A 27,887-nucleotide genomic window follows, 5' to 3' on the forward strand; every position below is an offset into this window, starting at 1 on the left:
ATATAAGTGAGTGTTGAATAAGACTCATAGATATAAAAAACTTCGTATTGTTTTCTATTTGTTATGAAAGAAATTGATGAGGAGAGATGACAAAAAAAAATTGATGAGGATAGGAAACAATTTCTTGAACCCAAGAGATTACAAAAAAAAAGGGGGAAAGAGGAGAGACAGTGTTACTTTTCAGAACTTCAAACAACAATAAGCACCATTGATTAATGTAAAAATTTGGGGAAAATATTTCTCATCCTATTTTATGAGTGTATTTTCCCATTCATAATATTATATATATAGACAATAAGAATATCTAACCCTAATATTTCCAAGTATTTAACTTCCTAAATCTATTCACAATCTCTCACGTATATCTTTTCACAATAATATCTCATATGATATTATTCTCATAATATCATATCACAATATATGTTCCTATCTCAATACCCTCCCTCAAGTCGGAGGTGTAGATCTCGAACGTCCGACTTGGACAATAAAATAAGCATCTTGTTGTCAAGATCAAGACACAAAATCTGCATCTTGGACAATACTTGATCATGCCACGTTCTTCCTCTTCATCAAATTTCACCATGATCAACATAGTCACAATTTACAAAATCGATTTCTCTTAAAAAATATATATTGTGAACTCTCATAATAATTCTCACATTATTATTATACGTTCATTATGAAAATAACATATACTTATTAAAAAAAAAAAAATTGTTGGACTTCACTCTCACTATATTAGATGCAAATAATGAATAATGCGTGCAATTACTCACTCATCTTACACGAATTCTCGTATTTAAGATTATTTTATTTTCTCACTTGATGAGAACGTCATTCTTTTCGAACCCATCAATCAATACAACGAGAACGTCTTTCTTTCAAACTCGTCATTTTTTTTCTTCTCTCACACAATCTCTTGTGTTTAAGGTTTTTCTCATTCTCTCACACGAACTCTTGTGTTTTTCATCCGCTCCTCTCACACGAACTCTCGTAATTAAGAGTTTTTTCATTCTCCCACACAAGCTTTTTTTTATTTCATTAGAATTTATATTCATAGACGGAGCTTCAGACTCATAGCTTGCATCTTATTAACCTCATTAGAGAAAATTTTTAGCTTGACGAATGACGAATCTATTTTCTTAGATCCATACATGTCGAGCTTAGTTGGGTTTGCATGAGGGGTTCCAGGTAGGGATGGCTTGGACCTAAGAACCTGAGGGCTCGGGAATGCAGCCACATAAAATATCATGAAAGGATAGGGATAAGCTGCAGCTGGGAAAGAAAACTCTCGGAACTCAATAGAGGCAACTCTAATTCTTACTACACCCTTTAACTATCAAAGGTTTTATGACCAATCTTTGAGCATTATTATTTAGATAAACAGAACAGCAAACGCACCAGTTACAATCATACTCTGATTTATGACAGTATTACAGCCATAAGAAATGCAAATCTATGGTGAAAAAAAAAAAAAAAGCAAATCTAATACATAGCATGATAGAGCCTTAAATTCTGCAGATCGCATCTGGTAATGAGGAGAATGAGTATTGATTTGAACTTGTATATCCAATCTGCAACCTGCAGAATGCAAATTTCTATAATTAATGAAAGAATCAATCAATCACAGCCTTAATGACATAAGTGGAGTCCGCTACATGAACCAAAGTGACATCAAAGATCAAAGAGCTAGAACATCAAAGATCAAAGTTGAATAATTGAACAAAGAACTAAAACATCTAATGTTTAAACCGAACCACTAAGTAAAGAACAGAGGACAATTGAAGTTGGCTAAGTGATTTTTAATGCAACTTGCTTTCAGCTTTCCAGAACCACAAGGCTATTAATGGACGAATTTCTAAAAGACTAAGGGGCCGTTTGGTTGGGGGTAATCAGGAAAGGGAATGGGAATCAAATGACCCGATTCCCTTTATTGATGTTTGTTTAGCACTTTTATTCATTCCCTTTACCCTCCCCATTACCCCAAATCCTTCCAACTTCATTCCCCAATATTTCCATTCCTTACCCACCTTCACACCACCACATCACCACCTTCACACCTACCAACACCACCGAAAAACCAGCCAGACCACCGCCGCCCCTTCCTCGACCACTACTGATCCTCCCCCGAGCCTCGCCGCCCTCCCCCGAAAAAAACCACCACTAGCCCCGATCTCCCTCGACCCCGAAAACCGTCGTCTGGCCCTCCCACCACCCTCGAAACCCTAGCCAACGACGGTTTTCGGGGTCGAGGGAGATCGGGGCTAGAGTTTTGCGAGGCTAGGGGTGGTTTTTTCGAGGGAGGGGAGGTCAAGGCAAGCGCGGCTAGCGGCGGCGAGGGGAGGGGAGGTCAAGGCAGGCGCGGCTAGCGGCGGCGAGGGGAGGGGAGGGGTAGAGCTTGCGAAGGGTGGCGAGGAGAGGGGGAGAGCCGGCGAGGGGCGGAGGAGGGCCGACGAGGGGTTTGGTGGCTTAGAAAGATAAAAAATCAATGATTTGTGTGGTTGTGTGGTGGTTGTGGTGGTGGTGGTTTGGTGCTGAGATTGATTCCCTTTGTTTTAAAAACAAACAACAAAGCAAAAATAGGGTATTTTCATTCAATTCTTCTCCTTTCCCTTTGTTCATTCCATTCCGATTCCCTCGCACCAACCTTTTCACACGGCGCAAGGGTAAAAAGCTGTCTATCCCGAGCAGATAAGCCTTGCCTCGCGTCTTGCGAACCAAACGGCCCCTAAGTACTCTTATTGTCCCAACATATATGACTATTAACACCGGGTCCAAAGAAATGATGTACGGACGCCAAATTTGAAGGCTATAATACATGCATCGGAGCAATTTAGGAGGTGCCGGGACCCGGTGTCAAAAATTCATGGGATGCATCTAGTAGTATCCCGGGGTCATATAATGTTGTTTACACCCATATACAACTCATTAGTCGGATACATAAAGGTCTCGTGAAAGCTTATAGACAATACAAGAGGCTTGTACGAAAATGGGTACATTGGATGCTTAAAGGCAAATTGAATGGTTCCACCCACCCAATTGGACTCGCGGAGGGTATTGGGGTCTATAGGAAGCACCTTGGTAAATTTTTTTCCCGGGTCAAAAAAAGTTCAAAATAGTCCAAAACTGAAGCCTATAATTCACGCTTTTGGGCCAATTTCGGAGGTTTTGGGACCCGGTGTCGAAAATTCTCAAGATACTAGGGGATACATCCCAGGATCGTTTGGAACCATATATTATCAATATATATTGTCATAATTGTCCGTGGTAGCCGTGAATTAATGAAAGGAAAATTTCACAAGAATAATCCAACCTTTCCCTCGTTCTCCCAAAATAATCCAACCTTTCAATTAACCCTGAATAATCCTAAGTTTACTACTTATTTTCTCCTAGCAACCCTAGTAGGTCACCCAACCCTTTACTACAGGTTACCATCCACGTGGCACTTCCTTATTGATCAATTTTTTCTTTTTTTTTTTAAATTCTGAAAATTGAAAAAAAAAAAAAGAAAAAAAAAAGAAAAAAAGAAAGAAAAACTAAATATTTTTCTATCCTTCCCCTTCCTGTTGCTTTCACTCACTTTCCCAACCTCCATTATAAACCACCAACACCACTCAATACACCATCCATGACCACCACCAACACCACCACCTACACCACCACCTACCACAACCTTAATACACACGTAAACCGCAAACATTATCCACCTTAATCAACGATTTACAACCCACGACAGCGCGCCGCAATCAACACCAACCAAAAAATAACCTCTGCTTATTCCAGCCCATAATTGAAGATGCCCAATTTAGCCCCAAATTCAATTGAAAGAGAGACAAGAGAAGAAATATTAAGGTTTGACGGGGAGGTGAATGTAGTAAGAGGAGTTTGATAAGGGAGGGGAAGGGGTGAGACGTGAAGGTTCAGGGAGGTGAGGTTGGTATTTCGGGCTGGTAGGTGGGGTTGGGGTTTTGGGGTATGGGTGGGGCTGGTGGTTTCAGCTAGGTGGGGTTGGTGGGTTTTGAGTCTGGATAGAAGTGGGGAAAGAATTTTGGGTCTGGGTTTGGGTTTGGGTGGGGAAAGTTGAGGTAGAGATTGTGGTGGCACAGGTCGTGGTGGCTGTAATGGAGTTTTTTTTTTTTTTTTTTTTTTTCCGAGTAAAGGCTGTAATGGAGTTGAAGAAGAGAGAAGGAAGGGAAAAAAAAAAAATTAACAATTTACCTGAAGTTCAGGTAACCAGTCAAATAGGCTTGGTATAAGAGAATAAGTAGTAAACTTAGGATTATTCTAGGTTAATCAAAAGGTTGGATTATTTTAAGAGAACGAGACAAAGGTTGGATTATTCTTGTGAAATTTTCCTTAATGAAATCGACGCAAGTTATAAACGGGTAAATTCACAGTTTAAAGGCATATTGGATGGTTTCACCCACCTAAATGGATTTCCGGGGGTGTATTAGGGCGAATGGGAAACATCTCGGCAATTTTTTTTCCCGGGTCCAAAAAAGTGAAAATTTGTTAATAAAGTCATCGCTGCTCATAAGTTGTAACAATCTATGTGATACTGTGACAGAAAACCTTTCTAGATCAATCACAATATCACATAGATAGTTACGACTTACAAGTAGCATGCAAAACATGTACCAGACATTGAAGCCAGGTATGAGCCACGATCAATGTGATAATGATGCAATGGCTAAACAATAGTGGTCTTCTACCAGAAAAATGGAAGCACGAGATTTTAGTGTTGGCTAAGAGATAAATACATCCAAAAGCAAGATCAATTATCCCATAACCTAACTGCCACCATTAAATCTGAATTGTAATAATTGAAAATTTTAAGGATACTAAGCAATTGAAGGTCAAAGCCTAGTTGACAGCTAAATCCACACGTGAATTAGATGTTAAACATTGCACCTAACAAAAGCAGCATATTTTGTACTCATACTAGCATGTGATAGAATGGCCAAAAATATATAAGCTACAACTGTTGTAAGCTAGCCTATTGCAGCAGTAACAAAATTCCTGAAGTAACCTTTTCTGCAATAAGTGTAGCAGATTTAACAACATACTTAGTGGGTGTGTTTCTCTGAGTGGGTGAGTATATTGCCATGAAATACAAGCAGTTAATGGAAGGATAAAAGGTAGGGGGTAGGGCTACACAAGCCTTTGCAACTGGGCAGGAGAAGAATAGAAAAGGGCAATATAATATGGAGGACAGACGCTTAGATGGAGTTTCTTTGTAGCTCAACACCACACCATAGCATTGCTACAGTGCCACTAATGAGGCATCTGCCTCCGGCAAGGTTAAGGGGTTAAATTTAATGCCGCCACATACATGTTCAAAAAGACAGGTTTAGAGTGATCAGCTGAAAAGAAGCTGTTCTCATCAGAGCTCTGATCCAAAAAAAAAAAAAAAAAAAGAGGCAATGGACTGGCATAATTCTCCCATTAAAAAGAAAAAAAAAAAAAAAAAAAAAAAAAAGACAAAAAAGTAGAAGACAACTTGAACTAGCATTGATTAGTCTATTGCAATTTAAAGTTGACAAGTTGCAACATGAAGCAATACGCTAAACAATTTTTTACCAGCTTCAATCCTAAATTAGAAAGATAGCAATTACAAATAATAGTGTACATGCACAATTCAAGTTTTAGCATCAAATAGGGCTCAAAAAAAGGCCATAAACATATGTATTTAGTTTAATTTGATACTTTTAAATTTCACAGGACTAAGAATACTGTATTGCTTATGGCTATCAAGGATTTTTTAAAAAAAAAAGGTGCACATTCTGAGCACCACTAGCTTCGGTCAGTTTGTTAATAGGTGAAGGGAGAGGTTGAAAAGATTTTTCTAAAACCACAAACCATACAGGGTTTAAGACTTCACATTTCTCTTTCATCCCTAGTCTATTACCTTCCGAAGTGAGTCTCCTCCTTTATAATTTGGAACATCTCATTTGATTGTCCTATTTATTCATGCTTCCCTATGCAATCAATGCACTAATTCGCAAAACCTTATCCTTACTGGTTATTTTTCATGTTTTTCTGGGTTCATAACTTCATATATACAGCAAGAAACTACAAAAACCATCTCTTATTGCCATTTGGATTTTGTGAAGTTAATACCTTACAAACAGCAGCACTCCTAAGTGAACTTAAACAGTTGCTAGGTTAGTACATCACCAACTAAGAAAGTAAACAGGGAATTAGCAAGTAACTATAATACCCTGAAATGAAATCACTCACACCAACAAAAGATTAAAGCAATAGCATAAAACACAATCCCAACACAAACATCATTAACCGACAGATAATGATTAAAGCTCACATCAATTCAATGTGCTCAAATCCAACATTGACGATTGCCTCTGTGAAAGGTTAAGAGACTTAAGACAACTAATACTAGGCATTACTTCCCAACAGGTTGACCTGAGCCCAAAAATTACATTTTTTTAGGTTTGACAAACATCCCAAATTGGCAATTGCAATAACCATCTCTTTTTTTCAACAATACCACTCGGGTTTTGGAAAGTTAAGTCCTTCCTACAGCAGTAGTAAAAACTAACAAGTGAACTTAACCAATTGCTAGATACGTACATCGCCAACTGAGAATGTATACAGGCCAATAACAAGCAACTATAATACTCTGACATGAACAAAGCAACTTAAAGGTATAAAACACAATCCCAGCCTAATCATCATCTAACCAACACTTAATAATGAAAGTTCACAAACAATATAAAAGCTTCAAGATAGAAATATACCCAACAAAACTCAAACTCAAGAGTCTGCAGCTGCTATCATCCCAGCTTTCCTCGCATAGGCGAAAATGCCACCGGCTTCGATAACAGGGCCAGCATCCCCAATAGACTTCAAAGTATACTCCTTTCCAGTGGTATGATTAATCAACTTGCTCTCACCAAGCTCAATAGTTGCAACATCCCCAGTAGTAAACTCCTCACATATCTTAACCTCTGATTCCAAAGGATATATTTCCCCAGTTGACACAGAGTTCCTAAAGAAGATCCTAGCATATGACTCAGCCACCACAGCTTTAGCTCCAGCAGCACCCAAAGCAACTGGGGCATGTTCCCTTGATGACCCACATCCAAAATTGGCACCAGCAATGATAATAGAGTACTTTGTCTTGATTTCATTATCATCAACAAAACGAACTGGGTATGAACTAGGTAATCCAATTAAGGCATATGACCCAAGTTTTTGGTATTCTTCAGGGTTTGAAGGGACCAAAGTAAGGTACTCAGCTGGGATGATTTGGTCAGTGTCGATGTTATCGCCAACAACGTAGCAGAGACCGTGAAATGCGGTGGAGGGTACGAAATCAGAGGAGGAATCTGCGGCTTTCAGCGGTGTTAGAGACGACGACGAACGATTGGATTGGGGGTTTGTGGTGAGGAATTGAGTGCGGCATTTCGTCGAATAGGTGGTGGGCAGTTTCAGAAATGAAGGGTTTTGAAGAGGAATTGAGGGTTTTGAAGGAGAATTAAAGGTGGGGTTTGAGGAAGTGAAGGTGCAGAAGGTTGTCGGAGCCGCCTTAGCCATGGTGGTTTCGACGGAGATACAAGAAGTATGAGGGAAGACAAATGCAGCGGAAAGGGGCGGCTGATGGCTGATGCTCAATTGGACTAGTAAATGGGGAAAATGGAAATTTGTGTGTGGACTAATTTTAAATTTCCTTCATTATCCCCAAGGACCCCAACTCCATTAGAATTTATTATTTAAACCCGGGTATGCTACACATCTGAGTCATTTGCGCATTTAATCAACAAATTAGCGTATGGCTTGGGTGATGCCCTAGATTGCTAGTTTGTACTTGTTGGTTTCTAGTTTTAATTTTGCTATGAATATTTTTTAGTTGTCAAACTCAATTATTACATAATGAAAACAAACAGTATGATAAAACATCAATTAACTTATATAAGTTAACTATAATTTTGTTGGATAAAAAAACACAATTAATAAATTGCTAAGATGCTAAAACTTGTAACTTAAGACTTATCTCCAACTCCCTTGGTAAGCCCCGTTTATCAACGAAATAAGCCTTGTTCATTTGAGTTGTAACCTTATCTGATAAATTACGAGTATGTGGATTACTTTCTCCGTTTCTTTTACTCCTTATTGATACAAGTTGACTTTAGACAATATTATTCATAAACTTTATTTTGACTATTTTTTGTAATTTTTTAATCGTAGTTATAACATTATTAAATTCGTGTTAATATATATATTCAAAATATCAACATTTTATAATTTTACCTTGTATACAAGTATGAAGTATAGATATTAGTAATTACTTCCTTCGCTTATCAAATACGGTCGTGTTTGCAACGTTACAAGTTACTACTAAATATAGTATGTATTAAATTTGAAGGCAGAGGCTAAAAGAAAGATGAGACAAATACTAGTATTTAGAAACGAGGCAATATATACGGAGTACTTAATTAGTTACAGTAATAGAGTTGAGACTTGAGAGGCTTATTCGTTAAGCGATTCCATCCATATGATATCACAATGACATCAAGCACCACAGCGTCCTTTCAAATGGAAAGAAAGGTGGGGACAAATAACGAAAGCTATTGTATTGAATTGAATTTTTGATAATAACGCAAATCTTTTAATTCTAAAGTAACTGAAACTAATTAAGCACAATTTGGGCTATAAGATTTTACGCTACTATTCACAAATGCAAAAGGGAAAAAAAAAAAAAAAAAAAAAAAAAAACAATTAAAGAGCTAGAATTGAAGAACAATACTAAATGCAATTCATCATATTCCCAATCCAACGGTTGATTTTTTCACATTAATCTTGTGTAACTCAACCATCAATTTTCACCAGCAACTCAAAACGGAAATATACACACTTTGTACACACGAATCGATCATTCCTTGTGAATACGACCCAGTAAAAGACTTGACATCAAATCTCGCCTACCAACTTCAAGTCTTCAAGGACTTCAACTAACAGAAGTTGAACCAACATCCGCATCAGAAACAGCCTTTAACTGATAAACTATCCCAGTAGTTTGATTCACCAAAACCCTCTCTTCAACATCAATAGTAGCAACATCCCCTGTTTTAAACACATCACAAATCCTTACCTCAGATTCCAAAGCAAAAATCAACCCACTCGAATTCGACTTCTCAAGAAAACCCCCATCATATGATTCAGCCACAACAGCTCTAGTTCCTGCAGCACTCAAAGCATCAACATCAGCATGTTCTCTTCCACAACCAAAGTTATTCCCTGCAATAATAATCGAGTACTTTGACTTAATCCCATCATCCTCAACAAATCGAAGAGGGTAATGATTCAAGCTGGAATACAATTGTGTAGGAATGATTTGATTAGTACCAACATCATCCCGAACTACGTAGCAAAGACCGTAAAAATATGTGGAGGATGAAGCAGATGATGAATTATTTCAGGTGGTGGTAAAGGAAGCAGATAAGGAAATTGCGGTGAGTGGTGGTAGTTTTATTCGAGGGGCGGCGAAAGCGGTGGCGGGAAGCTTGAGAAATGAAGGGGGGTGTGGAGGGATTGAGGGTTTAAGGGGTGACAGGAAGGTGAGGGTGGTGGAGGAGATAATGTGGGATGTATTAGCCATTGTTTTTTTTTTGGTGTGTAAGAATTGAATGAGTATGACAAATTGACAATATGAGTTTGTATATATATGGTGTATATGTATATCTTCAAGAATTGAAGCACGTGTTAGACGCGTGAAATTTAGAGTTGATGTGATGTTTGTCTTTTATAATGCATTATGCATGTAAAATATCACAAAATATATGAGATGTCAATAGAATGTCTAATTAAGCAAGTTGACAAAAGAAAACAATGAATTATTTATTTGGAATAAGGTTTAATTATTATTATTGGTAATAATTTGGAGTAGTTTGATATGCAAGAATAATTCTCTTTAATAGTTTTGTGTAAGGAAATCGTCAATACATTCTATTTTAAATGGTTTCTTTGTAATCTTTCCTTTCAATTCAATAGTTGTGAACTTTGTGACATATACCCTTTTTAGAGCTTTATATATATATAGATGTATTTATTAAATTGGTACTCATTAGTCATTATTGACTTAAAAATTTGATACAAAAATTTGTGATTTTATGCAAAATTTGTTTCCTTAATATTAAATTGTCTAAAAATGTAAGAAAAATAAAGAGAATATACTATGCCTTTTAATTTATATAAATCAATCTTTTTTGGGGGGTGCACAAAGAATATACTACGTATGATGCATATGATTCAAGATTCCATACTTGATTATTTTGGTCATCCAAAGATATAGAATATTGTACATTACTAATGCAGAATATCCAATCTATTAAAAGAGAAGATGTGTATCCCCAATTAATCATTATAATATTGCACCAAAAAAAATTAATCTTTGAATATAGTCTATAAAACCGGTCATGTTAAAGAAAATGGAGTATATTGTGATAAAAACAAGTTTAAAATAAAGACAAAGTTCAATAAGTTACAACTTACAAATACTTTGCAAAATAAATACGAGTACTAATATTCATAACATCTTATAAAATATTGATCCTTTGTTGTTTTCGACTTGTAATGAAGTAAAAAACAAGATACAGAGTAAAAAAGAAATCTAAGGAAAACGAATGATAGAATATAATTGAAGTTTACGTAAGACTTTTAACTAAACCCTACATTTCATAATTTTAGGAATTAGAGATTTGAGCCTATAACATTGGCCCAATAGCTAAATTTCATAGAGTCATACTTCGTATGTCTCAAGTGTCAACCCAATGTCATGATTGTCATCTTTACCAAATGAGCTGCCAGACTTGGGGTCAAGTCCATAATGGGTTTGGTTGCTTGGTTCATTTGTTGTTGTTTGTTCTTCTACAAAACCCCACACTACGGTCACAACCAACACCCAAGTGACCCAACCCACCACTCTCCCCTCATTTGGCGAAAACCCTATTCATCTCCGGGAGCTGAGCTGCAGTATGACCAGCACCAGCAGCAATGGGTGAGTTTCTTCCATTTTCGTAATTTCGTGTCTTTCCTCTATATTTCAATGAACATCATTTTCTTCTTTGAAATTGCTTTATGATTATTGAAGGATTTTCTGTTCTTCATTACTGCATTTTTGATTCATTAAGCTAGGGTTCCAATTGTCATTACAATATAGTTTTCTGGAATTGCTTCATAATCAGCATGAAACTGACTCAATTCTTTGTATTTTCTGCGCTTAACAAAAACCCTAATCATGTTTGTTAGGGTTTGTGTGACTTTGCTAAATGAAGGGCATTTCGTTATATATCTGATTTGTCATTGTAATTTTACACGATATATACTCGATAAATTATCATTTATATAATCGATTGAAATTTTGGATTTTGTTTATAGCTTGATGCCTGGATCAAGTTACATTGTTCGTATTCGGAAATGTTCTTGAGCCTCTTGTTGGGGCCGTCTCGAGCTCAAATGAGTAATTTGGTGTATTCAACTTTTTTTTTTTTTTTGAGTTGTTGGTGTATTCAACTCTAGGATGCAGAGGGGATGATTGAAGAATGGTGGGAGTTCAATCATTTAATATGAAGTTCAATTAGTGTGTTTTATATGGATTGAGATATTGAAGTTTAAGTAACTGATTGTTCTTCTTCAAAAAAAAAAAAAAAAAAAAAAAGGTTACTGATTGTATTCTTGTAATTTGTTAGGAATTTGTGATCTGCCGTGCTCGTGTGAGAAGAGGTGTAAATAGAAGGCCGGCGCCAAAGGTATTGTGAATGGCTAAGTTGCACTGATACGGATACGGGGACAAAAACGGGTACGGGTACGGGGACTGGATACGGCAAAATCAAATTTTCAAAAAACGGGTACGGCTCGGATACGGCAAAATATAAATCCATAAAAAAAAAAATTAATCCACTCAACACAACTTAGAAGAAATACAAAAAAAAAAAAAAAACATAGAAGAAATACTACGGAATTTAATGTCTTAAAAACATAAATAAAAGAGGTAAATTCAATCTCCAACGATCAAATTTCTTTCCAGATCCGGCTCATCAAGAGAGAGGTCCATTCAATTGCCACTACTACTATCAATATTATGAGACTCCATTCAACTGCAAAATAAAACAAAAAAAAAAGTCACCTACTGACATTCTCAATTAATGTTATCACTACAGTCCACTAAAATATCAACAACCACATGCAAATAAAAAAATTTAAAAAAAAGGAAACAAAACACCAACAGCCGAAGGTCACAGATCGAACATGAAGAAAGGGGAAAAGAAGAGAGAAACACTTACATGGCGTAGAAGGGTCGCTGCCTCGCCGGTGCCAGTGACGACTGTCGCGGATGGGTCTCCGGTCGCTGCCTTCAATTAAATCGGACAGTTGGAAGAGAAAGCTCAGAGTTCGAACAATTTAGGGTTTGTGAGAATTGGGGGAAATCGTAAGTTTTGTACTGATTTTTTTTTTTTTTTAAGAAAAATGGGCTGGGCTTCATGGAAACGGCAAAGATAGGGTTTTTCCGTACCCGAAACGTTTCCGCTCATCACCCTAACCATCCCCAAAATGACTTGGTGTACCACTTTTGATGGGGACGGATTGGGGACGTATCCCAGGCGTACCCGTACTGTACCCGTCCCCGATACGTTTCGGGTACGGGATACGGCACTCAACTGGCGTACCCGTGCATCATTGGTGAATGGTAAACCAACAAACCCAGGTGTAACTCAAGCAAGAGGTCCGTTGCCGAGGAGTGTGCTGGTGGGTGGCCTTAGGATCCTCAATTCCTATGGGCTCAATGAGGTTTTCCACCTGGTCACCCTTTTAAAGCTTCATATGCTAAATATGGTTGATTTTTTAATTATGTTTTTTTCTTATAAATTGGGCAAATGATGAGTAATCTTGAGTTCCTATAGTTGTAGCCAACACCACTTTGTGGTAGGAGGCTCACAATAGATGAGTTTGCTTTGAGCAAATGATGAATGCAGTCTTTCATTTTATAGCTATAGTCTCCCCGCTCTGCGGTTGTTGAGGCTTTGCTAATGTTTTTCATGGCAATAGCCACCCCACTTTGCGGTTGTTGTGGCTTTGCTAATGCAGTCTTTAGTTTTATAGCTATAGCCACCCCGTTTTGCGGTAGTTGAGGCTTTGCTATAGACTTTGCTGCTGTTGCTAAATTGCTACTACTGTTGTTGTCTTTGTTGTTGTTGTTGTTGATGATGATGATGTTGCTGCTATTCTGCTTGTGCTCTGCTTCTGCTGCTACTGCTACTGTTACTGCTGTTCATTATGCCTCTTCTTCCAATTCATTCCCTTCTCTTTATTTATGTTCTTTTCCTGAATCAATTGTCTACCATCAATTGGGATGTCTTATGTGGCATTTGGACAATTATTTGGGGGTAAAAGAGTTCTAAATTGTCTCAAGATCTGATGCCCATTTGATCATTTTCTTTGTACTACTTTTTTTTTTTTAATGAACCTGAGGAAACTATGCAAGACTCTTATGTCTTTCATTCTTCTGCAGAATTAAACTTTCAAGCATTATGAAGTACGGAATTACAATCCTGTCCACAACCATAGAGAGCTCTGTGACATATACATAAGCAGGCAAAAAAATACAGCAGTCTTCGTGGCAGTGGTCAACCTCGAGAACAGGCCATCTTGCAGGGCAACACAGAATAGAAACCAGACCAAATCCTTGTGTTGATACAAATTAATTTCGGTTATTTGGCCTTCTTTTTTTGGCATCACATATTGGGTTCTTTTTTTAGTCTGTAATTGAAGTACTGGATTGTTCAAGATTGTTTTTTTTAAACATGCAAAATACAGCAGTCTTAGGCAGATAGTGGTGTATCTAAAGCTGGTTGAAATAAAATATAGGAAACTTTCTTTTAACCCCCTTTCAGATCTTTTGCCTTTTGGAATGAATGTGGTTTACTGGTTTATGACATTCAACAACTTTGAATTTTTTTTGACAACTATTAAATTGAACAATTCAAGAGGGACATCATTGCTAAGTAAAATTCAACAGTCTTGAACTTAACTTTTCCCTCAAGGAAGAATAGTGATTTAGTTGAAGATCCTAGCATGTAAAGCTGTAGATAAAGGAGAAGTTTGTCTAAAAAAAAATTGTCACGTAGGAGCTCAACAACAATGTCTTCGTATTACATCTCAATGATAATCTTCCTAAAAAATATCCTATGAAGAGAGCTCAATATGTCAGTTCTTAAGCACTCTACAATCTGCCACTAAGGTAATTCTCTTTGAGAGTTTGAAGCGCTTCTCTTATTGAATCTTCATCATGATTAGAGTGCTTCAAGCATATCAGCCTCTGTGCCACACGGTAAAGCATCTGAATGGGATAGTATTGCAATTCATTCACCTCCATCTTCTTAGCTTCCTGTACAAAATAATATTCAAATGTGACTACTAGACAACATAAATCCTTCTGACATATTGAAAGAGTTGAACCATCTGTCCATCTTGAGAGGCTAGAGGTTTAGTACATGATATTAAGAGCGACTTCATTGTTTCACTGTAATAAATGTCAAAGTGGTCACATGATCCATTGTTTGAGACTGCAGTTATCTAATCTAATATTAAGTCGATTTTTTCACCAAAAGGAAAAAAAGCATACAGATAGTTTGATACAGAATTATGAAGACTACATCAACAAGCAATTAGTGCCATCCCCTATTCCCCTGGAATCACAGAAAATAATTACTCTCTCTGGCCTACATACTTTCCATATATAGTTTTTAAATGTATGAGGATCAATTTTTACGATGTTAGATTATTGGGAATATAGAAAGATGATTTGGTTAGAATTGCATTTAAGCAAAAGAGGAAATTAAGCTAGGGAGGATTAAAAAAGCATTTAAGCCGAATAGCAGCAATTGAGGGAGACTTTGAGAGTTCTCAATACGTATCACCTGTTCTAAGATTCTAGACGTGATGACTGAGGCTGTCTCAATCACGGATTTTGGAAGTCCTGCTACACCTGCAAGTAGAAGGCCATAGTGGGGAATATGCCGAGGCCCATCCTTCAGTTGAAACTGACAAGATGAATGAATAAAGTGTTTAGTGACAGAAAAATAAAGAAACATGCCTTTCTGGCCTTTTTTTTTTTTTTTTTGAAATTTGTAGATTGTTACCTTGAAATCCAACCGGTTGTTTCTTATGTCGACATGAAAATGTAGAATTTTCACATTGGGGTAGAGGGTTGCTAAGTCTGACAGGTTTTCCATATGAGTGGCAAAAATCGTGTACCTAAAGATCAGCAAAAGAAGCATATGTAAACTGTCTTAGATAAATCAATGCCAAAAACTTTCTAAACAACACCTATTGGAGCTAGTAGTCTACACTATGCAGACACAGAACAAGTGTAATAAAGGGAATATGGAAGCTAGCAGAATGAGTAGATTCCAAGATAACAATTCAGCTGCTTACGCTTTCAGAGATAGCAGATGCTCACAGCAGCTCCATGCAACTGCAAATCCATCTGATGAAGAAGTGGCCCTCCCAAGTTCATCCATGACAATCAAACTTCTGCATGTAAACAACAAAGAACTGTCAATATGACAACTATAAAGCATCTTACACCATTAAACCTCACATGTACCTCGGAGAAACATTCTGCAATATAAATGCTGTCTCTCTCATCTCCGTCATGAACTGAAAAACCAAAATTGATTTTTGTAATGATTGTGTTTCTCAGTAGAAATGAGTAAACTAAAAGTTTCCTTGCATTAATATATATTCTGCTTAAGTAAATACGTAGTAAAATTTATTGAAGAAAGTGCATTGCCTTTTACATCTGAAACTTACTGCCACTACAATTTACTGGTTAACAGGACTTCTGGTAGGTCATTGTTCAGAGGGTATAGGCAATCAGAACCAGGTACAGGGAGCCAGGGTTTCATCATTCCCTGCCTAAGTGGTTAAAGAAACCACACCAGTAGTTCAACTAAAAAATTAGCATATGCACTATGGCAGACAGTGTATCCAGATGAGGTCTGTCCCAAGTAGGCAATCATTAGAAAAATATGGAAGTTGTCTAGACTCTTGGGTGTAAATGTTTGATAATTTCATAATTCTTTGCAAAACACTGTAGACTTTCATAAGTATATCAAAGATCCTTATGAACAATAACCCATTTATTCATAAATCCTGTAGGCTATGGTGAAGAAGGCCAGGTTTGGTGTCAGTCACACATTATACATACTCTATGGGAATTCAGGCACAAAGTCATTCTATACTTGGCATGTTTTTTTTACTAAATCTGTACTCCATTGCCAGTAAAATAGGCAGTTTAGGGCAGAATAATAAAACATAGCTTAATTTTTCAGAATGTTGGATAGCATAGCATAAAGTAATCACTATGTTGTGGAGACTGGAGAGAACATACCGTACTAGAATTGGATTCAAGATTGTCTACAGCCCCCATTCGAGTAAAAATACGATCAACAACTCTTATAGTGGCAAATCGAGCTGGTATGTAGCAGCCTATTTGAGCAAGGATGACAATAAGACACACTTGTTGGAGGTAAGTGCTTTTGCCACTCCTGAAAAGAAATTCCATTATTGCAAGTGTAAACTATGCCGGAGCTCTTTGTATAAACATAAGGAGCATGCTTTTGATGATAAGTTGAGTGGAGGAATTCCAACTCCAAGAAAAAGAGAAGGGGGGAGGGGGATAAACCAATATGTTGAATGGTGATTCGATTCATTTGCCACCATATCACTTCCAAATATATCCTAGATACCAAGGTCTCTCTTTTTTAAAGTTTGGATAGGTCAATATTAGACAAAAGCAACTACAATTTCTATGTGGATCATGAACTCTGTACACAGTAATCGTTCAGTTCTCTTGAGCTTCTATTGAAACCCCAAGGACTGGCAAAGATGAAACACATAAATACTGATTATTTTCAGGTTCACAAAGATAGTAATTGTACCATTGTCCTGTACAAATACATACTTCGTACATTATAAGCACTATGTTGAGAAAACATTAACGGAAGTGTTTCTTACATGTTTGGACCCATAACAATCACCATGTTTGATGCTTCAGAAAGAAAAACATTGTTGGGCTGCCAAAAGAAGAATTAGAGAAAGAAAACTTGTTTAGATATACATTATGCAAGAAGGTAAATAAGAAGAATTTCACAAGAAAAACACATCTATCTCATACAATAAAGTCACTGTGTATACTCTCAAGGATAGGATGTCTTCCAGCATCAATTGCCAACGGGCCACTATCTGCAAGATGAGATGATGTAATTATTGCTGCAGGCACTTAAAAGCTTATTAAACAACCTAAAGCTAAGCCAACCATATGTATTTACCTGTAAATCCTGGTCTAATATACCGATCAACTGGCTTGGTTGATATCATGTGAGCAAATGAATTGACAATCATATCCAAAAGGCACAAGACCTCTGCAAGCAAAGTGAGTGCAGATACATCTTCCCTGATGGCATCATTGAGAGCTGCGGTTCACATGGAACATAATTAATCACCCGTAGTAGATCTATTGCATTGGTATTTAAGAACCTTTCATTTCCATGTCACAGACACAATAGCTAAGCGTGAATCAGTAACTGTAACAATCAATGGGCATAAAAAAAATTCAAATTCAGAAAGAAGAAAGAAGGGATTAGTATCATAAAAGGCTAAAAGCCATGCTCAATTTACAACTATTAAATATTAGTTTTGTAATGACTGAAGCACTAGTTTAAGTTATGCAATTTCATTATAAAATTTCAGTTAAAAAAGAGAGAAAATTTAAAAAGCTTTGCCCAATTAGGAAATCTAGTACTTTATAAATTTATAGCTTGATTATGAGCTGAATTCAAGTTAAAGTGATGCAACGTTGGTTGCTAGAGGCGGAAAGAGGGGCTTTCACTTTTCACTTAATCCTATAGTTGTATTACTGAATTCCATGCTTACATGTTTCAACTTTCGAGCAAAAAGCCTTGAAGGGTAGCATAAGATAAACTTTACAATGACAAAGTCAACTAGTTAGACAACAACTATTACAAAATTATTTTTAAAGAGGAGCATATATTATTACCCTTTTAATTAAAAATGGTACAAAACTACTAAAAATTAATATCTTCATTGTGTTCAATTATCATTAAGTTAGATACAACCTTCCAAGCATAGTTCTGTTCTGATACAACACTCTGCAGCTGCAGACTTGTTTCTGACATTCAGCTGCAGAAGTTATGAGCAATACATAAACAAGGACATATATAAATAAATAAATGAAAAATATTTTATATTAATTTATAGATACAGGTGAAAACAGAATGTGAGGGTGCAAATGAAGTATGACGCTGTAAAACTACATGGAAACAGCTACAAAACAAGAAGTGTTCATTTTGACACTACTTGACATGAAAATATGCTTCGGGAATTTCAATTCCCTACTCTGATGTCACACAACAAGGTATCTATCATTCAGAAGTACGAAGAATAGTTGGTCACTAGCCCACTACCTTGAAGTTGGAAGATTATGGATTAAAGCTTGTTGAGAGATTCCATGAAACAAGACCTATGCCAATTTTACCGTATCAAAAGCTAACAGGACACTAGGACAGCATTATTTATAAGGATATTGAAGGAACTGCTAAAATTCAAAGCAGTACAAGTGACTTGCTTATTAATCTAGTCTGCTAATAAAAGTGAGACCACATGGATCTGATCTCTGTATCCTACTTAGGTGGGAGCCTCATCAGTGTTCCATACAACCATAAAATTTTTGAAGCAACCTGTGCTTTCGAATTTTCAACATATAAGACACCAGATAGCAGACCAAGAGCTGTCAGATTGCTCCACCATGCACGGCCAAGTTCAGGGAGGCTTACTTTAACAGACCCAGGCCAAAGTTATTTATATGGATACATAATACAATAAAACCAGAGCAAGCTTGGATTTATGGTCACGTCTAGGGGTGTACATGAACAGGACCGGACCTGAAAACCGACCTGACCCGGACCTGTTAGGACCGGACCTGACCCGGACCTGTAGATTCAGGTCCGGTCCCGGTCCTTGAAAATCAAGGTTTCCGGTCCCGGTCCGGATCAGGTCCAAACCCGGGGTTTTCAGGTCTGGACCTGAAACCCGTAAAAAATGCGTTTTTATATTAAAAAAAAAAAAAAAAAAAAAAAAAAAAAAAAAAAAAAATCCCAAATTTCAAAAGAAGTCAGTTGCATTTTTGTAAACCCACTAACCCTAACTCACTCCTCACTCACTCTCTCTCTCTCAGCCGACACCACACCAACACCCACTCCCTCCAGACCACCGCCGCCCAGACACCAGTCGGCAGTCGCCACCGCCCACCAGACCAGCAGCGACTACACGCTAGCTCCATCACCTACGAGGCTGCGAGGCTGCGACTCCCTGCGAGGCTGCATCTGATTTGTAAGTTCTTTTTTTTTTTTTTATAAATTAAATCTAATTATGTTTGGTATTGCTTATAAAGATTGTATTGCTTATAATTCTGGGTTTATAATTCTGATTTGGTATTCTGATTTTCTGGGTTATAATTCTGATTTGGTATTGCTTATAAAGATTGTATATTTGTATGATGTTTGCATGTTTGTAAGTTATGTTTTGTAGTTCATTTTTTTCGAATTCATGATTTTTTTTGAGGTTTTTTTAGTTATGTTTTTGATTCATTTTTTTCGAATTCATGATTGTACAGATTGATAAATCTGGGGGACATGGGGGTAGATTGATAAATCAAAAAAGATTGATAAATCTGTTTAAAGTAGATTGATAAATTTGTTTAAAATCTGTTTCTTTCGATTTTAGTTCATATTGTAGAATTTGCTGCCTTGCTGCCTTGCTGGTGTATTGTACATTTGCATGTATTTTTTTTATTTAGTGAATTCAATTTGAATTGTAATTGATTTCTATCGTTTTATATGTTTAGGATCAACAAGAACCACGGGTAAGAATGGTGAGCGTTATCCGATTCTTAATCGCATGGCACGTGACATACTAGCCATTCCATTGTCCACTGTTGCATCGGAATCCGCTTTTAGTACGGGAGGTCGTACTCTTGATCCATTTCGGAGTTCTTTAACTCCTAAGGTAATGCGTCTTTATCTTTTTTATTTTATGAAATCAAGTTAATTATATCTAAATATGACTTTGTTTATACATACTTAAGTAATACTTTTGTATTGAAGATGGTTCAAGCGCTACTTTGCACACAAGATTGGCTTAGAGCTAAGAGAGAGTCAATTGTTGATGTGGAAGAAAATTTGAAAGAGTTAGAAGAAATGGAGAAAGGTAGTATTAATTTTATGTAATTGTAATTTTGTTACACCAAATTTATTAATTCATTGTTATCATTCATTAATTAATATATTCTATATTGTTTTTTTTATTTAGAGGTGCAACATGATGTATCTAACGATGGAGACGATGAAGTTGTTTTCGTGGACTCATTAGTGTAAATCACGCAATCAAAGGGAAAGCAACTCGCCAAAATTCAAGTTGTCTTGTCTTTGGATAATTTATGTATTTCTAGTTTTTGAGACTTAGAGACTTTATGTAATTTAATGAATTATTTGTTATATTTGAGACTTATAGATTTTATGTAAGTTTTGTTATTGATATTTTCGGATTTTCTGTAAACAGGTCTATAAACAGGTCCAACAGGTTTTTTATTTTCTTTAAAAAAAAAAAAAAAAAAAAACACACATAACAGGTCTGTTCAGGTCTAGACCTGACCCGGACCTGATTTCTCAGGTCTGGACTTGACCCGGACCTGCTGAATCAGGTCCGGTCCCCGGTCCTCAAAATTGGCTGATTCAGGTCCCGGTCCTAACAGGTCCGGTCCAGGTCCGGTCCGGTTTTGGACCGGTGTACAGCCCTAGTCACGTCACTACATAAGCAATCATCTAAAACTCATGAATTATCACTAGACAACCTTAGTTATATCTTAGTCCTAGCATCTATGAGGATGTTATCTACATAGACCATTTAGTTACTTATACTCTGAAGTGAGGCCTCTAGCAAGAGGACTCAAATAATAGAAGCCACTCAATACTCAGCTGTTTCAATTTGGAACCCTACAGCTAAACAAAAGTTGAACCCAAAAAGTTTAAGAGTTTTTCTTCAAACAGAACAGGCAAAACAACTAATACACAAGCAAAGTTTAGATCAGTATACTCTTCATGTGTTTCTAAAACTGGTCCTGGAGTAAGAAGCAAATCGCAACACAAATATGATTCTCAAAGCTAAAAATATGGACCTTAAGGAGAAGTTTGCATCAGGATGATACTTACAGATGCAAGTTCCAATGTAGAGCAGTGTATATTGTTTCCATGTTTGACAACCTGCTTCTAAGAGTCAGAAACTGTAGGTGTATACAGACACAATATACAGTCAGAATTTTCAAGTTCAGAACCTGAATGAACTTGCTGGGAAGCTTTCCTTGAACATCTTTTTGAGGTACGCTGAAGTAAAATCCTTGTCTGTTGTTGAAAGAAAGTTTTAGGTTTGGCAGCTTAAAATCTTCACGATATTTGGTTGTTAGCTTATGTATTGCTGTCAGGCATGAGAAAATTTATATGGTGAAATGTGGATAAAACCTATAAGTCATAAAAAGGTATTTCCAGACAAATAAAGAAGATAATACCTTCACTAGTATCACAAAATGTCCTTCTAGCAACATCAAGCAGCCCATCAATACCAGCCTTGACAGCAAAACATTGCTGTGTTCGAGCAATAAAAGGAACCCTTGCATGGACTACATCTTCATCTATCACTTCTCCAATTCTGCAAGACAGTTTAGTTTAACAAAGTGCTTTGTCTTTTTGGGAAAATATATTAAATTGCAGAAAATGCACAAGTAGCTTGTGGAAAAATTTGTATTAGTTGATTTTTAATCAAAGGCTTGGTTTTAGGGCATACAGACTGATATAAGGCTAGAAACACCAAGATTAGTTTCTTCAAGATTGCTGTCTACATGTAAGTTGCAAAAGGTTTACGATGTTGCAATGCCAGAACAAAACAACACTAATTAGAATGCATCCTAAGAACATAGCATGTCAGTTTTTATATGAGTGAATAACAACCTATATAGGCGTGGGTTTTAGTCTGATTTGTCAATGGAAATGCACATAATTCAGTGTAATCTCATAGCATTTGAAACGGAGATTTTCATGATATTAGAAGAAATTCACATAAATTCCATTTAGCAGAAGAGAATTCACAATACCTTTGTTTGATGAGTGCATATTTTTCATTTTCACAAATAGATTTGTAGATGTTTCCAAGAAGAAAGCTTTTTGCATCTTTTAGCACCTGAAGCAATGAATAATTATCAGTGGGCTGTGATAAATAGTATAGAAGTGCACATGTTTTGTTAATTATCAAAGCATTGAAACATACCTTGGAGAGTAGAGGCAAGGCATCTAAAGCAGTTTTGAGAAGTATAATGCTTGAAATTATTATTTGGCTCTTTCGAGCACCATCACCAGCCAAAACTTTGTTTGTGACCTTTGGCTTGAAGCAAAAGTGACATAATACTCTATCTGAATATAAAAATCAAAAGGCATTTGCAACTGTTAACTAACATATGAGCAAATAATATACATGTGAAACCCTTCGGTTTTCCTGCACTTCTTTTCCTTACCAGTTTCTTTTGGAAATTTGCGGAGAACCTGAGATAGTCCAAAGAAAAGCTGTTCATTGCTCATTAATTCATCCTATATGAAAATCATGGAAAAAGATCTTTGTCAACTATAAGCTTCAGGGGACTCAGTCCACAAGAAAAGAGTAATGATGAAACTGTCATAAGGCAAATGAACTCTTTTGAAAAAGAAGAACGCCAAACTCATATGCACAATCAGGTAGGAAATAGGATACAAATCGGCTCAACCTAGTCAATACAGCCATAGAACAGTATAAGGTACTAGAACAGTCAGAGACAAATTTAGACATTTTTGGGTGCAAATCGTGCAATGGTGCATGTAGTTTTCGAAACTAAAGTAGCAGTCACCCCCAAAATTTGAGGAACATTTGTATATCTCTGACAAAACCTCCATAAAAAGTAATTTTCAATGAATTAATATGACCTTATTAATTAAATAATATGAGATCTAGGGTTTGAGACAAAAGGTGGTTCACATTCTAATTAAACATGCCACAAAAATTACTTTCAAAAAATTTCTTGGTGGATACATAGATATATTTGTTGAACATTTACTAAACGTGCTATTTCAAACAACTAAAATACAACTATAAATTAATTATCAAAATATTGTATATTGAAACTCAAACAACAAAATCATAAGCATAGTTCACTATATATAGTCATAAAAACCCATAAATGTCAGTTTAACCACATTTCTTTTGAAATCTTAATTTGAACACTTTCCTTTTTATTTGCACCAAATTAGTTAGAACACTTTTTATTTTTAATTATGGAAAGGTCCTGCCAATTGTTTTATGACTTTTATCACGTCACCTCTCCTTTTGGACCCACTAATTCCTTTCATGCCTGAATTTGTATTTACAAATGATATAACACTCTCACTAAATCTCATCACATCTACTTTTCTAATAAAATAACATAGCCACAACTTCTTTCCAAGAACTCTATGTATTGACAAGTGTTCAAACTAATGTGGGATGGAGGGAGTAAATCATCAACCAGACAACCACATACCAAAAGAGAATAGAAGAAACTATTAAACAACATCAAAAACTAAAAAAGTTGCGATATGTGCTCACAAATGGACTTACGAGGCAAACAATTTACCCCAAGATAAATATGCATAAATTTAAAGTTTTGCACGAGAAATCTTCATACAAAAAGTCCTAGAATCAGTAAATGTATTTCATGAATGTTGTATCCCCACTCTTGAGTCCAACATTAGAATGGTATGTATCCTCATGTCTATATGTTTTGTACTTGAATTTAGAAAATTTTACAAGCCGATTTCCAAAGATAACCATCTAACACTAACCAGGCAATCTAGACAAGCATTTATAGTTTCAATATCTTTCAGAGGCTGCAGAAGATTAGCACGAAGTAATCTAGTGCTGTAAAGAATACACAACGTAAGAGCAGATAAACAGGAAAATAATAGATGTTCATGATTAAATTGTATGCATATAATGAAATTGCATAAGATCTTTTGAACTTTGGAGATGAAGGAACAGCCAATATTGTTTTCAGTTTTTCACCTTATATTGAATCCATACCTCTCTCTTTCACTCGGACAGTAATACAATTCTTTAGCAGAAAACTATATCATAATTGATTGAGAATTCAAGATTCAAATTAGTAATCAACGCATAAATAATTCCTACTGGAAAATAGCTCTCTAATTAGCTACCCATGCTAGACTTCTGAGCTACAGACTCATAATCCTTTTCAGATCGATGCTTCATGGAAGACATAGGTCACTGCCTTAAACATATATAAACATGATAGACTGGAAGTAAATCAATAGTAACAGTTCTACAGTCTATTAAATCTATCATTTTCTGATCTATATATTAGAAACAGTAAAGTACTATGATAGAGACTGTAAGTAATCAATAGTAGCAGTTCTACGGTTTATTAAATCTATTCACTTTCTGATCATCTACAAAACATCAACTTGCAGTTAAAAATTGATAGTCCTTGAAATTTTACTATAAATATGAAAAGGGCAATTTGGGCAAAAAAAGGTTGATATTATTTATCAGACACTGAATGGACCAGCAAAATTATTGAAAGCGTACCCCCCTGTGATTCTTGTTGTTTTAAGCATATGGAAGATACTTTTCTTCTTGTTGTTTGTACCCCAAAGATTGGAATGCAATGGCTCGATGAGTTCCAAGTTTTGCACACTGTAAAAAGAATCAAGAAATTAATGTTTCTAATGACACTAATTTCAGCATAAAAGGGCAGTGTCAACAGACGAACAGATGATATCCATCTTCGAAACCATGATGATAGATATTATGCTCTTGATCAGAGTCTAAAAAACAAACGTTCATCCCCTACAACCTTGCCTTTTGCAGTTAGCTCCCAGACATAGAGTTCTGAGACACTCAGCAAGCCTTTGAGGAATCAGTCAATGTCAGTGTTTTATATAGCTTCAATACAATTATAGTGATCAGCGACGGCCATTCCAATTAGTTAGATGTTCATGTATAGTCAATGTAGTTATTAATTAATGATGTATGTGCACTGTCTATCATAAAAAGGAATGAAGTTTTACTAGAGATTCAAGAAGGTACCTAGTAGCATCAATATTCATGTGATCAAATGACCCATTAAAAGTGACCTGAAAAGTTAGAAGGATGTGAAAGTTGAGATTATCCACAACTAATGGGGAAGTTGAACTATGAGATGAACGTGCAATATTGCGAAGCATTGAAAAAGAAAGAAAGTTTGCTTATCACCGATGAATCGAAACAGGCTCTAGGAGTATTAAGTGTTGATCCTTTCTTAACTTTTGACTGTTTGATATGTCCAAAGGCCGAAGAGAATTATATGGAAAATTGCAAAAAGTTGGATTTTCTTGAAGAAAGATATGCAATTGATTTGTGCTTTTACTGTAACAAAGTTAAAAAAAAATAAAAAATAAAAAATGAATAACAATTAGAACATAGCATAAAGAAAGCGAGGCATACCAATAATGAATGATTAGTTATAACGACCCCTTTTTCTGCCTCTGTCCTGCACATCATCAATATATATAATTTATAATCCAAGACTTAACCCTTTCGAAAGAACATTTATTCATATAAATGCATGAACAAACAGTTGTACATGTTCCATGTCAACAGCCTATCCACAGCAATCTTAGGTTCCTTCAAAAACACATTCCTAATTTCCAAGTCTCCAGGATAATGATTGCTAATAATATAAGCAAAATTGGAAGATTAGATACTTTGATATTTTGATTTGATTATTGGAGAAACTATCAAATCTTTCATAAACAATAGGAGGAACATTTGAAATTACCATCTAATAGTAGCAGCTGCTGCAGCCAAGCAAAGATAATATTGCTTGTAGTAACTATCAAGACCAAGGGCCGAGGGTTCCTTTGCAGCCAAGTTCTTGACCAAGACAGCTCCCTGAACCATAAAGTTTCATCAGAAAAAGATATTTAACATAGAAATTGATATCAAGTAGCTACTTATCTCAATTTAACTTTTGGTTTTGGAGTAAGATTGTTAAACCTTGGTGTCAGCAAAGCAGCCACGGGCCATTATTACCTGCAAAAAAGCACATTTTTGTTTGTTGAAATGCCACACTAAAAACAGATTCTGTGCAGATATGAAAAGGGTTATCACCTTCTTGCTTGCAGAGTAATATCTGTCTACTATTACTGACACGCCAACCATACTATCAGGAGCCAACTTGCTAGGAGGAACAATAATTGACATTGGGTCATAAAATTGCAACAAGGTCTTGGTATTTTGGTAAGAACTACTGGTTTCGATGTACTGAGAAAGGTGAAGTGAAGCAGATCTTAAGTCCAAAGCTGCAACGCCAACCTGTCCAAACAAATGGTAGCACTCTTATAATACCTATCAAATTTAAGCAGTCTTATAGAATTTCAAACTATATACCTTAATGAGCCCCCTAAATCCTTAAAATTTGACAAACTAATAATTACCCTAGTTTTCACTCTGATAGCAACAATTATATTTTGTGAAAACCAACAACATCCCCAATCCCCCCCCCCCCCCCCTCCTCCTCTTCCCATTTGAGGAGATGACGAGGTGAAACAACCAAAAATCTTACTAAAAATACCAATACAACAACACTGAAAACCTGAAGAGTAAGGTCTTCACTAAAACGCCCTAGATGAGCAGCATGAGCCAAACGGACAGCTGCAAAATGGTAAATTTACTTTCATCTCCAACATTTATATTACTTATTCTCTGATAGTAACTATTCCACTTAAGTGATTTAACTATCAAGTTAAATGCAATTAACATAGTCCTTTCACAAAAATTAAGCAGGTTAACTCTTACGATGTATTACGGAATCTATATCCTTATCATCAAAATCATTCATATGCATCTGATTAGTGAAAATGCAAATTATACAAATGATTTAAAATTACTACTTCGTACATCATAGAACAAACTACTCGTACAAGAAAACGAATCATACAAACAATTTGATATCACTCCAAGTCTCCAAGCGAAAGTGCTTGGATGAATGAGAATCAAAAATTTCATATCCAACTCTCTCAGACTTATTCAAGTGAATGCGCTTAGTTTAGGAACAATTTCTAACACTTGTAATCGCATGCAGATCACATTTGAAAAAATTGAAAAACATTCTTCAACAATTGAAGTATAATACACAACAATGAAGTTTTCTTTCATCATCAAAAATGTCACAAACTAATCAAATTGAGTGATAACACTAAAAACGAATTCCAACACTTACAGTCGAATTCATTCATATCGCAATAAAAAAATTCTCAAAAAAATCGCTTAAAATCATTCCTAAAACGGCAATCGAACGAATGTGATATTCGAAAGTTCAAATTCGACGCTAGCAAAACCTAATTCGTCGTAATTTACAGCAGCCAAAAATTGCTAATGATTGAAGATGAATGTTGCGGAAAAATCTGGAAAAGTAGAGAAGAGAGAGAAAGAGAGTGAATGAGTGAAACCTCTTTGGCTCTGTTTTCAATGATGCCGATGACGAAGCTCGATTTCTCTCCATCGTCCTCCATTGTCACAAGTTTGAGCTCCTTTGCTTCAAAATTCTTCTCAACTGCGACTTTTAAATGCGCGCGAGGCGTTGCGACTTGCAGCAAAAAAGGTGGCGCATGTTTTTGACATGCGGAGGACAATCTGTACTATTATGCATGTATAAAGTTGTCTAAATAATATTT

General features: G+C 36.1%; 1 protein-coding gene and 2 pseudogenes across 2 annotated transcripts; all 3 read right to left on the reverse strand.

Moving 5' to 3' along the window:
- Positions 1-1,276: 1,276 nt before the first annotated feature.
- LOC145597419 (3-isopropylmalate dehydratase small subunit 1 pseudogene) lies at positions 1,277-7,696 on the reverse strand (annotated as a pseudogene). Its single transcript, XR_014103351.1, has 2 exons — positions 6,759-7,696; positions 1,277-1,581 (listed from the first exon to the last, which is right to left on the reverse strand). The product of XR_014103351.1 is annotated as a 3-isopropylmalate dehydratase small subunit 1 pseudogene (transcript).
- Positions 7,697-8,763: 1,067 nt separating this feature from the next.
- LOC145599010 (3-isopropylmalate dehydratase small subunit 1 pseudogene) lies at positions 8,764-9,646 on the reverse strand (annotated as a pseudogene).
- A 4,446-nt stretch (positions 9,647-14,092) lies between these two features.
- Positions 14,093-27,765, reverse strand: LOC145598558 (DNA mismatch repair protein MSH4-like). The gene is made up of 24 exons (XM_081654932.1): positions 27,663-27,765; positions 26,323-26,526; positions 26,209-26,244; positions 25,991-26,103; positions 25,657-25,702; positions 25,261-25,307; positions 24,760-24,867; positions 23,997-24,072; positions 22,661-22,733; positions 22,417-22,559; positions 22,244-22,329; positions 21,662-21,801; positions 21,431-21,570; positions 21,309-21,359; positions 18,159-18,222; positions 17,352-17,495; positions 17,198-17,265; positions 17,038-17,096; positions 16,412-16,568; positions 15,626-15,678; positions 15,454-15,552; positions 15,159-15,273; positions 14,937-15,059; positions 14,093-14,404 (listed from the first exon to the last, which is right to left on the reverse strand). Exons 1-24 carry the CDS (start codon positions 27,723-27,725, stop codon positions 14,240-14,242), a joined length of 2,373 nt encoding a protein of 790 aa, XP_081511058.1. The 5' UTR covers positions 27,726-27,765; the 3' UTR covers positions 14,093-14,239.
- Positions 27,766-27,887: the final 122 nt, after the last annotated feature.

The sequence above is a fragment of the Chenopodium album genome, chromosome 20, assembly GCF_948465745.1.
Source record: "Chenopodium album chromosome 20, dcCheAlbu1.1, whole genome shotgun sequence".
Lineage (NCBI taxonomy): Eukaryota > Viridiplantae > Streptophyta > Magnoliopsida > Caryophyllales > Amaranthaceae > Chenopodium > Chenopodium album.

Bases quoted from the DNA above. Each gene is read 5' to 3' on its own strand.
- LOC145598558 (XM_081654932.1), bottom strand. From the start codon at position 27,725: ATGGAGGACGATGGAGAGAAATCGAGCTTCGTCATCGGCATCATTGAA. The intron at 26,527-27,662 runs GTTTCACTCATT...TTGTTTGGACAG, and splicing joins TTGAAAACAGAGCCAAAGAG to GTTGGCGTTGCAGCTTTGGA. The intron at 16,569-17,037 runs GTAAGAAACACT...ATTTCTTTTCAG, and splicing joins ATTGTTATGGGTCCAAACAT to GAGTGGCAAAAGCACTTACC.